The following is a 16,003-nucleotide window of genomic DNA, read 5'->3' on the forward strand; positions in this document are numbered from 1 at the left end:
CAGTGAAAAATATTTTTTTTTAAATTTTTATTTTTTTGTACTGGGGATGGAATCCAGGGGCCTTCGACCACAGTCTACATCCCCCGCCCTATTTACTTTCTTTTTTTCTTTTTTTTTAATTGGAAACGGTCTCACTAAGTTGCGGTGGCTAGCTTCAAACCTGTCTCAGCCTCCCCATTACTGGGATTATAAGCATGTACCACCATGTCTGAAGGATTCTAAGGTGGGAAAAAATGGAATCTTTTTGTTGGAAATAAAAACTTTAGCAGAAGAATAGAGGGTCCATTCAAAGAAGATTTGAGATGAGAAGAAAGAACTATTGAGGGCATCAGTAGTAACCTGGATGGAGCATTGTAAGAATGAATGAATGGAGTAATAATGTGGGAATAGAGACAAACAGATAGGTGAGGGGATGTTAAAGTAGAACAGAATGACTTGATGTGATCTCTGGGGACGGGCAAAGGAGAGTAGGGAGGCATTGACGGGGACTCTCGGGATTCTGGCACCCAAGACCGGGTGGGTGACGGTGACATTTACCATATAACAAGAGTGATGGAGGAAGTCGGGGTGAGAGGCCCAGGCAGCAGCAGAGTCGAGTTTAGTCTGGGGCGTGTTGTAGTCCACGTCCCTGAGAGGATGTCCAGTAGACACCTCTGTCTGCGTTGTCTGAGAGATCTGGACAACAGAGCCACCTCAAGAGGCTGCTTTGACCATATGTGAGAGTTTGATAAATAGTAATCCAAGCCAACTATTAGCATTTTTCCTTTTATTTCTAATAACTAGCACATATCAGGTACTTAGTAAATAGTTATCCAGTTGAAATTCCAGTATACTATAGTCTTAATCCTTGTTTTCTTTACATACACATTGGAGGGTGGGGGAGATTGATCTGTTTAATTTTACTCAGCACTAGACAACTTTGGGTCAAGTGTTGCTGGCCTAAGCAATGTTTAATTCACAAATAGCTTCTTGATAGTGGGCTGTTATTTATCATTTGAGCAGGCTGGCACAAAATTGGCTCCTATTTGATTGTCCTAGGTATTTTCCTTATTATTAGTCAGCTTCCTCAGTTGTGACAGAATTGTTTGGAAATGCCTTGAAGTGCCTCTCCATGTGAAGTGGTTTGAATATCCTGTTCAACAGAACTAGGGCTAGCCTACAGCAATTTGAGAAAGCCTATTTGTTTTTTATCAGCTCATCTATTTTTGGACAACTCTATGGCAGTTTATCTGACTCAAAAGAAGTAGTGAGATAAATGTCCTAGAGTACAGCGTGCTGATAACATAGCACAGATCCATTCTCGTGTCCTCTGGGCCCTCTCATATTTCTAAATGCCCTGCTAATGTTTTGGTTGAATTAAATGATTCAGTGTGGTACTTTATGTTTTCATATATGTTATTGTATTTGATCCTCAGAAGCCTATAAGTCCAACCAAGTATTAATCTCACTTGAAGTATGAGGAAATTCACATCACATTGGGAAGGGTAGTTTCTTTATCTCTGATCTGCAGATAGCGACATCCCTATTGTCAGTCTCCCAATTCCATCTTTCACATCCTGAGTCATGGTCACAATAAGTGATTATGAAGCCTGTCTAGTCTGGACTCAGCTTGTACCGTGAGAGAAGCGCTTGCATCGTGTGTCTCAGGGTGGCTTAGGAGTGATGCTGGCCCAGAGCTCTTGAGTGCAGGGCATCTTTTCTTGCCTTATGGAGGAGCACTGGCTTATACTCATCACAGTGGAGGCCAGTTCACAGAGCAAGGAGCAGCAGTGGTCTTTAGAAATATGATACCTATAACAAGATTGGAGCACTCCAGGAATACCTTTTAAAAAGAGTCCCTTTCTGTTATTAAGTTTCTTTGTAGTATGTAATATGGTAAATGATGTTGCCAAAATCTGAGGCCCAGATGGCTTCTTTACAGCTTTTTGGTGAGCACATGCAGATGTTTCTTGCCATGGCATTGGGCTTCAAACAAATAGTTATTTTTCAAATGGTTTACATTCCTTTCCTACTGGTGGGAATTTCTTCTTTCCTTCTACTTGGCACAACACTCTTTAAACTTTAGGAACAGGTTTATCTATTGTAGTAATATCTTCTTACCTACGTTCTTTTCTCTTCAGCATACTTTTCTTTTGTTTTTCCTGTAGCAAGAGGCATTTAGCCCAGGAGAAAGCTCTAGTACTACCAGAATTTTACTCTTAGAAATTGATGGTGTTGTGTCATTCATCTATGAAGAAACACATCTCAGCTGTTGGATCATTTTTATTGTCTACAGACATTTCTTTTTACATTCACATTTATTTACATTTTTATTGTCACCATTTTATTAGCACGTTTGATACCATGACTGTGGTTAGAGTAAGTCTGCCCTAGATATACTCAGATTTCCAATTTCTGTGCATAGTAACCATCTAGCTATTTAGAATAGACAAAGTGGCTCCTTTAAGTATGAAGAGAAGAACCTTATATAGGGAAGACCACAGGAATTCAAAGTGCCAGATACTATGTGAGGCACATTGAAATCAATTCTCAGATTAAAAATACAGAAATATGAACAAAATGAAGTTGGAACTCCTCTGTAAGCTGCTGGTGAATAGAAGTTCTTTCTTTGATCACTTTTGGACCTGAGATTCTTGGTTTACATCAGTATTTTTAAGGCTTCTTAGAAATCATTGTTGATTCTCAGAGTTCACTATATTCCACCAGTTATTCCTAATTTTCTTGCTTTTGTATGTGTTCATTCATTTGTAGAGTGTAAATGGCATTCACACTGAGGAGGTGGCTGTCGTGACCAAAGGGCCATCTGCCAACCCTGACTCTGAATGGGAGGGCCCCGCGTGTTCAGTAGAGCCTAGTAAGAACCAGATGACCACCCCGGCGGAGTCTCCACAGAGCTTTCACTTTGCCTCCCTCTCCATGAGCAGCAAGGAGCCAGAAGAGAAGGAGCAGGGGGCAGCTGGCTCTCCCGATACTAAGGAGATGCCACAAGGCCCACGTGGGGAGTGTGTAGGAGTGGAGGAACAGGCCAGTACCATAGAGCTCTCAGTGACACCAGCTTCCTGCCAGCTGCAACTTGGTGAAAAACAGGCAGGCAGTAGTGAAGATCATGTCACACCAGGAGAGCCACTTGGAAATCAAAGCGGATCGTTTCTTGACTCTTGTGTGGGTACTCGGTTCCCCACCCTCATTCGAAGTTTCCAGGTAGTAACTGACTCACCGGCTGATGACTCTCTTTGGGAGAGGGCCAGAATCTGTTCTGTGGAGAGAAGGTGGTGGTGGTGGTTGTGGTGAAGGTAGTGGCCTCTCTGCTTTTTTCAAAATCACAGAGTAAAAATAAAGCCTTTGATTGCTATAAGGAAATTAACTCCATGGCTAGAAATACTCTCACCTGATGACAAAACAAAGCTCTCGGTAGTAAACTCCAGCTGTTTATCTTTGTGAAGCTGGTATAAGAACATCCATCTTTTCCTTGTTCAAGTATGGACTGTGGAAAGAGGTGAATTTTAGAGATTTCTATGGTAAGGAGCCTTCAGTGTTCTGAGACCATGTCCAAAAATTTCTACTATTCCTAATTAAGTGGGACAACTGATCTTTTTATGAATGTGAGGCCCCAAATAATAATTTATGGACTGTGGCCACATTGTGTAGCCCACCGTCCCACTGACCCCAAAGGCACTAACCTCCTGCGCTAGAGTGGATCCTTATAACAATCAGATGATAGTCTTGGGGAAGGTGAGCAGATGGACAAGAGGGCCTCTGATATTCCACTGATATTCACTCTTCTGAAGTTCTCAGATTAATCACCAGGTGGTGGTCGAACTGATTTTTTTCTTTCCAGTTTTCCAAATACTGTTTCTTCTCAGTAACCCCAAAGTAAATGTCTGACATTGATTTGAAAGAAGTTAATGAATTCCAGGGTAATGCATTCCAGAGCCTCTGCTGTTTCGTGGACCATTTGTATTTAGTGGAGGATGTGGCTGATTTTCTTAATTATAATTGTACAGTCACAGGGACAAATGAAAGTGATTGCTATTTGGCAAATAGTTTTATATTCAAATTCTGAAGGTCAGGCTGAAGTGTCTTATATCACCACTCGTAACTGTCTGATCTTAAAGTTTTCCATTAAGCTTATGAAAGTGATTACAGTAATGCGGTTCTTCAATATCCTCTGTGATGTGACACCTTGTCAAGGCTACTTTGGCGTAGTGTCCGAGTCTTGGGCAGAGGAAACACCTTTGGAGACTGAGCTTGCCCTTTGCTTGATTCACACTAAAACTTTGATCAAAGCAATGTCAGAAGGCTTATTTCTCCCACCCCTCAGAAAGGCGGCTAACTCTGTTTCTTTACTACTTCATAGCCCCCACTGGTGAAGACTCAGACCGTCACTATCTCAGATACTGCCAATGCTGTGAAAAGCGAAATCCCAACCAAAGACGTCCCTATTGTCCACACTGAGACCAAGACCATAACGTATGAGGCTGCCCAGGTAGGACACTGTTTGACATTTTAGAACCAAAGGTCTATAGTAAAGACAATAAATAACCTGCTTTCTTCACAGGCTTTCTGGTCATTTACTACACATGATAACAGATTTTTCTGGGGCTGGTTTTTTTTTTTTAGAAGAGATTATTAATCTAAAAATGTCCCAAAACACTTTATTAAGAGCAAAACTGATCTGGGTGTGTGGTTCATGCTTGTAATCCCAGTAACTTGGGAGGTTGAGATAGAGGATCCAGGTTTGAGACCAGCCTCAGCAATGTTGAGACTCAGCAACCTAACCTGACGCTGTTTCAAAATAAAAAATGAAAAGGGCTGAGGGTGTAGCTCAGAGGTAGAATGCTCCTGAGCTCAATCCCCAGTACCTAAATAAGTAAAAAACTGAAAGCAAAATTGTCAGGACTGGGGATGTAGCTCAATGATAGAGTATGTGCTTAGTATGTACAAGGCCCTGGGCGTAATTTCTAGCATCAACCAACAAACAAAATTGTCTTGGATCTGACTGCTTAATCCTCCTAATCCACTTGGGAAAGTCAGTCTAGTATAGTGTTTAAGAACATGGGCTCTGGAGCCAGGCAGGGTGGCACATGCTTGTAATCTTAGTACTTGGGAGGCCGAGACAGGAGGATCACAGAGTTGAGATCAGCCTCAGCAAGTTAGTGAGCCCCTTTGTTCAAATTAAAAAAATAAAATAGAACTGGAATATAGATTAGGGGTAGAATGCTCCTAAATTCAATTCCTTCTCCTAAAAGAAAGGTGGGGGGGGGGGCTGGCCAGAAGTGGCACATGCTTATAATCTCAGTACTTGGGAGATCAAGACAGAAGGATTGCAGGTTCAAGACCATTATCAGCATCTTAGTGATGCAGCAACTTAGTGAAACGCTGCTTCAAAATAAAAAATAAGAGCCGGGCGTGGTGGTGCATGCTTGTCATCCCAGCCCATGGGAGGTGAGACTGGAGGATCATGGTTCAAGGACAGCCTCAGCTACTACCTAGTGAGGCTCTTTGGAACTCAGTGAGACCCTGTTTCAAAATAAAGAATAAGAAATAGGGCTGTGGGTATAGCTCGGAGGTAGAATACCCCTGGGTTCTATCCCCAGTGCAACAAAAATAAATAAATAAATAAACAAACAAACAAACAAACAAACAAACAAATCTGGGCTTTAATCCTCAGTACCATTTTAAAAAGGGAGGTTAGGTCAAATAAATTAATAAATTGAGTTCAGATCCTGGTTCTTCCATGTACTAACTTGGATTAGTCATTGAAGAGTTCTCATCTGTTGTGCTCATGATGTTAAAACATCTGCTGCATGGTGTTGTTGTGAGAATTTAAGTATTTTAATTTTTTTTTTTTTTTACTTCCTACTTATAGTAAAAATTTTCCCTTCACTTTTGGTAATTTGAATGAGCTAGAATTCTTTTTTTTTTTTTTTTTTTTTTTTTTTTTTTTGTGGTACTGGGGATGGAACCCAAGGGCTTCCTATCTCCAGGCTATACTCCCAGACCTATTTTCTATTTTATTTGGAAACAGGGTCTCACTAAGTTGCTGAGAGCCTCACTAAGAAGCTGAGGCTGGCTTCGAACCTGTGTGATCCTCCTGTCTCAGCCTTCCAAGCATGGGGATTACCATGCCCGGCTTTTTTTTTCTGGTACTAGGGATGGAAGCCAGGGGCATTCTACCTTCAAGCAACACCCTCAGCCCTATTTTTTATTCTTTATTTTGAAATAGGGTCTCACTGAGTTGCAAAGGGCCTCACTAAGTAGCTGAGGTTGTCCTTGAACCGTGATCCTCCTGTCTCAGCCTCCTAAATGCTGAATTCATTCATGTTTAATTGTTTTATTTATTCACAGAAGGCAAAAGTAAGAAAAATTATTATTTCCTCAATAAACTGAGCTGTTATTTCATTTCCGTAACAAATTATTTGTTAAGCTGAGGTAGTCACAGTCCCTACTTCTTTTATAAGTTTTTTTTTGTGTGTGTGAGTGTTGGGGGGGGTACCTCGGGGCTTTTCTACCACTGGTCTATACTCCCAGACCTATTTTTATACTTTATTTGGAAATAGGGTCTCACTAAGTTGCTGAGAGCCTCACTAAGTAGCTGAGGCTGGCTTCAAACCTGTGTGATCCTCCTGTCTCAGCCTCCCAAGCGCTGGGATTACAAGCGTGCGCCACCACACCTGGCTGTAACATATTTTTAATAAGGAAAAACAGGCAAAATGAAGCGCATAAGCAAGTATGTCAATAAATTTCAGATAGTGGTAAATGCTATAATGAAACTAGAATGGGGTAAAGGGTTAGACAATGCAAAGGGTTGGGGTGTAGGTCAGTGGTATAGCACTTGCCTCGCATGTGTGAGGCCCTGAGTTCAACTCCATTACCACAAAAATAAAAATAAAAAGTTTAGTTTCTCTAAACTTCTGTTTCCTTGGCTGTAAATTAGGGACAGTACCATCTACCATTGCAAAATTTAGAAGATTTGATTTCGAAATGATAACATGGTGGTGCACCCTTGTAATCCCAGCATTTGAGAGGCTGCGACAGGAGGAGCTGCAGCTACTTAGTGAGGCCCTATGCAACTCAGTAGACCTGTTTCAAAATAAACAATAAAAAAATTAGGGCTGAGGGTGTAGCTCAAGGTAGAATGCCCCTGGGTTTCATGCTTTCATCCCCAGTACCGCAAAAAAAATAAATAAATAAATAAATACACACACACACACACACACACACACACACACACACACACAAACACACACACATATGTATGTCAGTAAATGACTTGTCGAGTTCATAGACAGTCCATTAATATTAATGTGCTTCCCTGTTCTCTTTTCATTGTGGTCTGCAGTATGGAATTGGAGTTTGGTAAATGAGAAGTCACTTAAAGTGTTCTAGTGGTATAATAGAGTAGAATAGTTAATTTTCTTGAAAGATAATTCCTAAAGCCATGTGCTGGATATATTAAAGTAGGGAGAGTTCTGGAGACAAGGACATGGCCAGGGCAGGTCCAGGGAATTACTCATAAAAAACCAAAGGAGCCAGGCGTGGTGCGCACGCTTGTGATCCCTGAGACAGGAGGATCATGGTCTTGAACAGCCTCAGCTACTTAGTGAGGCCCTTTGCAACTCAGTGAGACCCTGTTTCAAAATAAAGAATAAAAAATAGGGCTGGGAGTGTAGTTTGAAGATAGAATGTCCCTGGGTTCTATCCCCAGTACCATTTTAAAAAACAAAGAACCAAAGCAAACACTAGAGGGCTGGATGCGGTGGCACTCTTGCAGTCTCAGCCACTTTGGAGCCTGAGGCAAGAGGATTTCAAATCTGAGGCCAGCCTGGGCAATTTAGCAAGACTCTGATTCAAAGAAAAGAGATTAAAAAAAAAAGTCCAGGCATAGGGATGCATACCTGTAACCCAGCTACTCAGAAGGCCAAAGCAAGAAGATTACAAGTTCAAAGCCAGCCTGGGTAATTTAGCAAGACCCTATCTCAAAATAAAATTTTAAAAGGGTTTAGGAGGCCGGGCGTGGTGGCGCAGGCTTGTAATCCCCATGCTTGGGAGGTGGAGACAGGAGGATCGCGCAGGTTTGAAGTCAGCCGCACTGGCTTAAGAGACCCTGTTTCCAAATAAAATATAAAATAGGTCTGGGAGTGTAGCCCGGAGGTAGAAGGGCTTCCAGGAACCCCAGTATCACCAAAAAAATAAACGAATAAAAGTAAAAGGGCTTAGGAGTATAGCTCAGTGGCAGAACACTTGCCTGGCATTCAGGAAGTCCTGGGCTCTGTCCCCAGTACTAGAAAAGGGGAGGGGGAGAATGTGTAGGACTTGGCAGTGAAGGCTACTGAAAAAGGAAGGAATAAGAAATTACTTAAAGATTGTATACACTATAATCTAGAGGATGTAGAAAGATTTATTTGCATATGGGAAGGAATCCCTTTAAACTGTCACTACCATGGAAACAACCTAAATACCCACCAGTACGGAGCTGGTTAAATAAATTATGAAACATCTAATTAAGGTAAGTAATTCTTTGTGGCTTCTGATGGGAACGATCTATGTGATAAATTTGTGAATGAACAAGCATAGTGCAGTATGGTGTGAATAATATGCTACTGTTGGTGGAAAGGAAAGAGGAAGTATATATAGCTGTGTGTGTACGAGCTTTGTGTGTGTGGGCTTGGATAGCAACATACTGTCTCTGAATGGATACTCTAAAAACTAAAACTAAATTACATGTAGCACAAAGTCTGTGCTATTTTACTCTATTGAGTAAAATTGGCATTTGGTCAAGAGGGGAAGGAAGACTAACTTTTCACTATACACTATTTTGAAGTTTTTGAAGTTTACAGTATAATATAAAAAAATATATAGCTGGGCTTGGTGGCAGATGCTAGTAATCTCAGCATTTGGGAGGCTGAGACAGGAGGATCGCAGTTTGCAGACAGCCTCAGCTACTTAATGAGGCCCTTTGCAACTCAGTGAGACCCTATTTCAAATTAAAGAATAAAAAAGTTGGGCTGGGGGTATAACTCAGATGTAGAATGCCCCTGGGTTCCATCCCTAGTACTGAAAAAAAAAATTATTTTTTTTTATCTAATTTGTAGTACTGGGGATGGAACCCAGGGGTATTTTACCTCTGAGCTACATCCACAGCCCTTTTTATTTGTTTGTTTTGAAACAAGGTCACACTAGGTTATTGAGCATCTCAGTGACTAAATTACTGAGATATCTAAGAGTAGACTTGCTGGACTATAGGATAAGTAAATCTTAATAAGCAGTTGTCAAAACCACAATATCAGCTAGGTGTGGTGACACACACTTGTAATCCCAGCATTTGGAAGGCTGAAACAGAGGGTCGCGGGTCACAGACAACCTCAGCTACTAGTGAGGCCCTTTGCAACTCAGTAAGAAAAAAAAAAAACTAACCCAACACTTTTTTTTTTTTTTTTTTTTTTTTTTTTTTTTTTGCCATACTTGGGTTGAAACTCAGGGGCATTCTCCCTCCAAGTTACACCTCCCTCCCTATATTTTATTCTTTATTTTGAAACAAGGTCTCACTGAGTTGCAAAGGGCCTCACTAGGTTGCTGAGGCTATCTGCAAACCGCCATCCTCCTGTCTCAGCCTCCCAAGTGCTGGGATTACAAGTGTGCGCCACCACGTTCAGCTCCCGGCACCTTTTTGCTAGAGTTCTTTTTGAAAATAATTGTAATCTTTTAAGTTCCCCTCTATTTAATGCCAGTCCAAAGTATTTTAGGCCACCATTACTTGCAAAGCGTGTTGCCATAAGTAGACTCTATCTTCCTGGTGCATTTGTTTCCTTTTTGGTCATAAAGATACCAGTATCTCTGACAGCCCAAATATGTGTTGATAACTGTCTTGTCAGGCTGACCTGGGTCACTGACAACCATTTCTTTTCCTTTTTGCTAACATTGTTTTTCAACCTGATCATAGATTGTTTTATTATGATATAATGAGCTCTGGAGAAATAAAAGGAAGCCCTGGCCCTTGTTCTCCACATACGTTAGTTATGTTTGTAGCCTGGCATTTGCCACCAAACTAGTGAGAGGCAGTTGTTCTCTCTGCAGATCTGCTGTTTACAGGCCATCCAAGGCAGGAAAGGCGTGGCCTCATGGTTGCGAAGGCGTCACCTCTGTGACCATGAGATGCCGCGCCCGTGTGTGCAGGCGCAGCCACTCACTGATCCCCACTACGTTCCGCTTTTACTTTCTCATCCACTCCTGTCATTGACCCGGTGCTAAGGAAACTGTATCCTTCCAACTTTTTTAGAAGGAGCCTTGTTCCCAGGGGATTTATTCTCTTTATGAGTTAAGAGGTCACTGGAAGGGAATTGGATTTTGGCATCAGCATGCACGGCTGAAGAGCAAAGCTGCAGCCTGCATCATTGCCCACGGGCTTCCTGAGAGGCAGGATGATGAGTTGCGCTTTCTTCTGCAGACCGATGACAGCAACGGGGACTTGGACCCAGGGGTCTTGCTGACGGCTCAGACCATCACTTCCGAGACCACGAGCAGCACCACCACCACTCAGATTACCAAGGTAACATAGCTAGCGCTTCCTTGTGGAGCCCATGCCTGAGCGTGCTGCTGCCCCTCAGGAAGGATGATCCAGCTCATCAGCTGAGCTTTTCAGCTCCATCCCCATTGAGACAGATTATTCCAAGTGACCCAGGTGGAAAGGCCCTGCTGCTTTCCTCAGCAATAAACCTAGAGAGCTGAGCATGGAGGTGCACACTTGTAATCCCAGTATTCAGGAGGCTGAGACAGGAAGATCATGGGTTCAAAGCCAGCCTCAGCAACTTAGTGAGACCCTGTTTCAAAATAAAGAATAAGCCGGGCGTGGTGGCACACGCTTGTAATCCCCGCGCTTGGGAGGCAGAGACAGGAGGATCGCGCAGGTTCGAAGCCAGCCGCGCGCGCTGGCTTAGGAGACCCTGTTTCCAAATATAAAAAATGTAAAAAAGAGGTCTGGGAGTGTAGCCCGGAGGTAGAAGGGCTTCCAGGAACCCCAGTACCACCAAAAAAAAAAAAAAGAATAAAAAATAAACCAGGGATGGTGGCACACACTTGTAATCCCAGCATTTGGGAGACTGAGACAGGAGAATCGTGGTTTGCAGATAGCCTCAGCTACTTTAGTGAGGCCCTTTGTAACTCAATGAGACCCTATTTCAAAATAAAGAATAAAAAATAGGGCTAGGGAGTCAAGCGTGGTGGTACACAGTTATAATCCCAGCATTTGGGAGGCTGAGACAGGAGGATCATGCAGGTTCAAAGCCAGCCTCAACTAGTTAGTGAGGCTCTCAGCAACTTAGTGAGACCCTGTTTCCAAATTAAATATTTCAAGCCAGGCATGGTGGCACACGCTTGTAATCCCCACACTTGGGAGGCTGAGATAGGAGAATCGCACGAGTTCAAAGCCAGCCTCAGCTACTTAGTGAGGCTCTCAGCAACTTAGTGAGACCCTGTTTCCAAATAAAATACAAAAAAGGTCTGGGAGTATAGCCCGGAGGTAGAAAGCCTCTTGGTTCACCCCCAGTACCACAAAAAAAAAATTCAAAAATAGGTCTGGGAGTATAGCTCAGAGGTAGAAAGCCCCTGGGTTCAATCCTCAGTACCAGTAAATAAATAAATAAATAAATAAATAAATAAATAAATAAATAAATAAATAAATAAACAAAAAAATAAATGAAATAAAAGATCCCAATTTTAAGTTGTGCAATTTTTTTTGTTGTTCATCTTCTGATTTTTTTTCCTCCTGGATATAATAAAATACATCAGAGAAGGACAAAAAAAACACTTATTTATTTGCTAAATTTCTGAGGTGTTTTGGAGGAAGAAAAAGAAGAAGAAAGTAAATAAATAGAGCGCTGTATGTGATTAGCTCATTAAAGATTTCAGCAGGCCAGGGGTAGAAGTGTGCTCATGTGAGCTCTCCCATTGGACAAGTGCATGGAAACCATCCTATGCAGTACTGGCAGCAGATTAAAATTTGGAATGTGGCTTTCAGAATAATTGCTGCTTTGGTTTTTTTTGTTGTTGTTGTTGTTTTCTTTCTTTCTCTCCCTTTCTTTCTTTCTTTCTTTCTTTCTTTCTTTCTTTCTTTCTTTCTTTCTTGTTATGTTGCTGATCTCATGTGACTACCTCCCTTTGGTTACAGACTGTTAAAGGTGGGATTTCAGAGACCCGGATTGAAAAGAGGATCGTGATCACAGGAGATGCTGATATTGACCATGATCAGGTGGGCTGCTGAGGAGGTGCTGGGCAGGGCGGTGGGGAGATGGATCCTGCTTACAAAGGATACTGCTGCCATCTTGGGCTTCAGAAACTTCTTTGACTACTCTCTCGAGAAGAACAAAGGGAGTGAACCACAGAGGCCTATGGGACAGGGGCTGCAGAGGGGGCAGGCAGGAAGGGCAGTGGAGAACATGGGCAGGTTCTTACTGTGTCCAGCTCTTAACTCTCTGGGTCTCTTTCCTTGTCTGTAAATGGGTTGCAGGGTTCTCCGCTCAGCTGCTGTGCAGATCAGGGGACTCAGCCTGGGACATGTGGTGGGCTCCCAGGGAGCTGTGGCTATTCAGGAGGACTAGTGACCTGCACCAGTGCTCCATAATATAGAAACAAAAGCAGCCTGGTCCCGACCGCCGTGCACTGTGAGCGCTGCAGGGGCAGCGAGGGAGCCAGGGCGGGGCAGAGGACAGGACACTGGGAGGCCTGCAGCTTCATTGCTGTCCTCCATCTCTCACTGTGTGACCTTGGGTGAATCCCTTTACCTCTGACGTTTTCCTCTCCTAAAAGAGGTTGATCTAGATCATCTGGGCCTTTCTGGGTGCTAAAATTGTATGTTTTTATGTTAATTAGGTACTAATTGTGTGCTACAAGCAATTAGCAAATAATAAGGTCAGGACTGATGTTCCCAATTCTCTGCTGGTGAGATTAGAAGAGACGCTGCAGAGGAGAGGGGGTGGAAGAGACTGCATGCACATGCCTCTGGAATCATTGACAGGATTGCTACAGCAATAATTCTGGGGCCTTTATGCTGATATGCTGAGTGCCTTAAAAAAAAAAAAAACACTCATCTGCAATGCTGGCAGTTCCCTTGGTAGCAGGGTTGAGGCTTATAGCTGAGAATCCTGGGTTCTGGGTCCCAGGAAGAAGGCTGCAAAGCCCATGAGGAGGCCTTGCAGCCTTTTGCCCAGCTCAGTGGGCCCCACACTGCACCAGCCTGCAGTGGCGTGTGCCTTGGGCCCTGCTATGTACAGGCTGCACTGGACAGCAAGGGCAGTGAAGTGGACAGCATGTGGCTCTGAGTGAGGCAGACCTGTTTTGAGTCCTAACTGCAGCTCATCACTTGGTGCCCTCGAGCCACTTCTGTGACCTCTCTCAGCTGTAGTCTCAGCATCTGTGAAATAAGGTCATCACAGGTTTCTCTCATTTGATAAGTCAGAGACCCTCCAGGAGACACTGCAGAAAAGCCACGCAGCCGCCTGTCACAGAGCCAGGGTAGAGCCACCAGGAGGGGAGGAAGGAGGCAGGCGGGGATGAGCCGGGGCCTGGGCATGGCTGGCCTAGAATGCCTTGGTGGTGCCAAGAGGCCAGAAGAGGATTTGCCTCTTCCTTTTTCCTCCTTAGAGATGGTCCTTGGGAGCCAGATGAGCAGCCAGCTGGCTGGCTCAGTGGAGCCCTCTTCCAAAGGGAGACCAGGCTCAGAGGCTGCGGCAGGGAGAGGGGTGCCACTGCCCTCCTGTGATGTCCCTCTGCTCTTCTCAGCTTTTCTGTAGTAATCCAAACTCCTCGAGTGCTCAAACAGGGCCCCTCAGAAATGAAAGACCGCGTGGTACTTGAGTCAGACCCTGTTGCATTACTACTAGCCGTGAAGCAATGAGCACCATGACTAGCCATCAGCCTCCCGGTCTCTGCAGTGGGAGCGGAAGGACCGAATTCGTCCAGTTGTGAAGACGACATAGATAAATGTGCTAAGGCCAGTGCGCGCCACACCCCAGACCTCCCTCCCACCCCTTCTTCTACTTTGACCAGCAGCGTCTCTTCCTGTCACAGCACACTTCTTTACTTCTCTGTCCTGAACTTGGATGGACAAAGGGTGTAGGAAGCTGGGGGTAGGACAGAGGAAAGAAAGAAGCACATTTTTAAATCCCGCAGAGGAGAAAATGGTCTGGACTTGCTGCTTGCATGAATCCTCAGATTCAGCCAGGCGGGTGTGGCTATCACCCTAAAGCCCCTCTCCGACATCCTTCAGATGGCTCGCGCCTTCCCTGACTGCGCAGTCAGCCCGGGAGCCTCCCGTGCAGAAGGTGGGCAGGCGTAGCGCCGCCTGGTCAAGTGCGGCCCTGCCCTGGCACACCTGCCATCACCAGCCAGGCTGCTCTTTCCTGACGGGCCTGTTTGTCTTTCTTAGGTCCTTGTACAAGCCATCAAGGAAGCAAAGGAGCAGCACCCAGACATGTCAGTGACCAAGGTGGTCGTCCATCAGGAGACCGAGATCGCTGAGGAATGAGCTCAGGTAGGCGTGCTCCTGCTGGGGAGGAGATGCCACAGTCCAGCCCGAGAGTCTGGCAGGCGACCCGGACACCCAGTCCCTCACGCAGAGGAGTCACCGCACAGGGGCTCCGCATGGAGGAGATTGCTAAGGGCTTTGCTCTAAGCACAGCAGCTAGCCTTTGCACCCTCTTGCCATGGCTGTGTCAGCAGTGTTGGGCAGTAGGAGGCACACCAAGACTGGATGTAGACCTCCAACCTGAATCCTCGGGCCTCCCCTGCTTTTCCACTTCATGTCCCCTCCCCCACCGTGCTGGGCAGGGCAGAGGAGGAGTGGGCCAGGCTACCTGGAAGTGCGTGGTGAACTGAGCAGGGACAGGGAAGGAGCTGAAGCTCTGGAGACAGGCTAGGACACTGGAAATAGAGAAGCTGCTTTGGGGAACCAGGAATCGAGATAAATTCCTGCGCATGGCAGACATAGGTGCGTACGTCTGTAATCCCAGCACGTGTGAGGCTGAGACAGGAAGAACACAGCTTGGCGACCAGCCTCGGCTACTTAGAGAGGCCCTACAAAACTTAAAACTCTCAAAATAAAACATTACAAGTCAGAAGCGGTGGCATACACTTATAACCCCAGTACTTGGAAGGCTGAGACAGGAAGATCGTGCAGGTTTGAAGCCAGCCTCAGCTAATTAGTGAGGCCCAGTTTCCAAATAAAGTATAAAATAGGTCAGGGGTGTAGCCTGGAGGTAGAAAGCCCCTGCATTCCATTCCCAGTACCACCAAAAAAATAAATAAAAAAAATTAAAAAGGGCTGGGGAGGCAGGCATGGTGGTGCACGCTTGTAATCCCAGCATTTGGGAGGCTGAGACAAGAGGATAGCAGTTCGTGGATGAATGAGGCCCTCTTCAACTCAGTGAGACCCTGTTTCAAAGTAAATAATAAAAAATAGTTCTGGGGGGGTAGATTGGAGGTAGAATGTCCCTGAGCTCCATCCCCAGTACCACTAAATACATACATGCATGTCTACGGTGGTTTGCAAGGACTTGAAGACATCGTGAGGTAGGACGTGGTTGTCGCTTTGGCCACAGGACTCGGGGAAGCCTTCTCCTTTGCAGCATTTAACGACGCGCTACTTTCTTCCCTTTAGGAACTGCCCTGTCCCCAACTCCCTGCCCTTCTCCCATCCAAGAGAAACCAGCAAGATGACAAAGAGCCAACCTGCAATGGTCAAACTTCAGACTTTCAAGATGATTCTAAACCACCAGGAAATTAATTTCATTTTCTATTTTAAATTTATACCAAGAGATTCTTCTAGATACCACTGACCACTTCGAAGACCTTTTTCTATATTGCTATACCAGAAATTGTTCAACTTTTCACTCTACAGACTGTTTTTAAAGAGTTTTGGTGTTTTTGCGGGGTGGTTTATAACCCCTTCAACCTGGCCTCTCCACACTTACTTCCAACCCAGAAACCAACAGCGTCCACAGAATTCTTC

General features: G+C 44.5%; 1 protein-coding gene across 5 annotated transcripts in view; it reads left to right on the forward strand.

Annotated features, from left to right (window-relative positions):
* Positions 1-14,521, forward strand: part of EPB41 (erythrocyte membrane protein band 4.1) — a gene marked incomplete at both ends in the record, with an annotated part of 108,349 nt that extends 93,828 nt beyond the window's left edge. For all 5 annotated transcript variants that reach the window (XM_080691734.1, XM_080691735.1, XM_080691736.1 and 2 more), the window contains 4 exons: positions 4,358-4,486; positions 10,448-10,549; positions 12,167-12,247; positions 14,423-14,521. In XM_080691734.1, the coding sequence (XP_080547860.1) occupies positions 4,358-4,486; positions 10,448-10,549; positions 12,167-12,247; positions 14,423-14,521 (411 nt within the window). The remainder of the gene's footprint in view (positions 1-4,357; positions 4,487-10,447; positions 10,550-12,166; positions 12,248-14,422) is intronic.
* Positions 14,522-16,003: the final 1,482 nt, after the last annotated feature.

This window comes from Muscardinus avellanarius (assembly GCF_963383645.1).
Source record: "Muscardinus avellanarius genome assembly, chromosome: 3".
NCBI lineage: Eukaryota > Metazoa > Chordata > Mammalia > Rodentia > Gliridae > Muscardinus > Muscardinus avellanarius.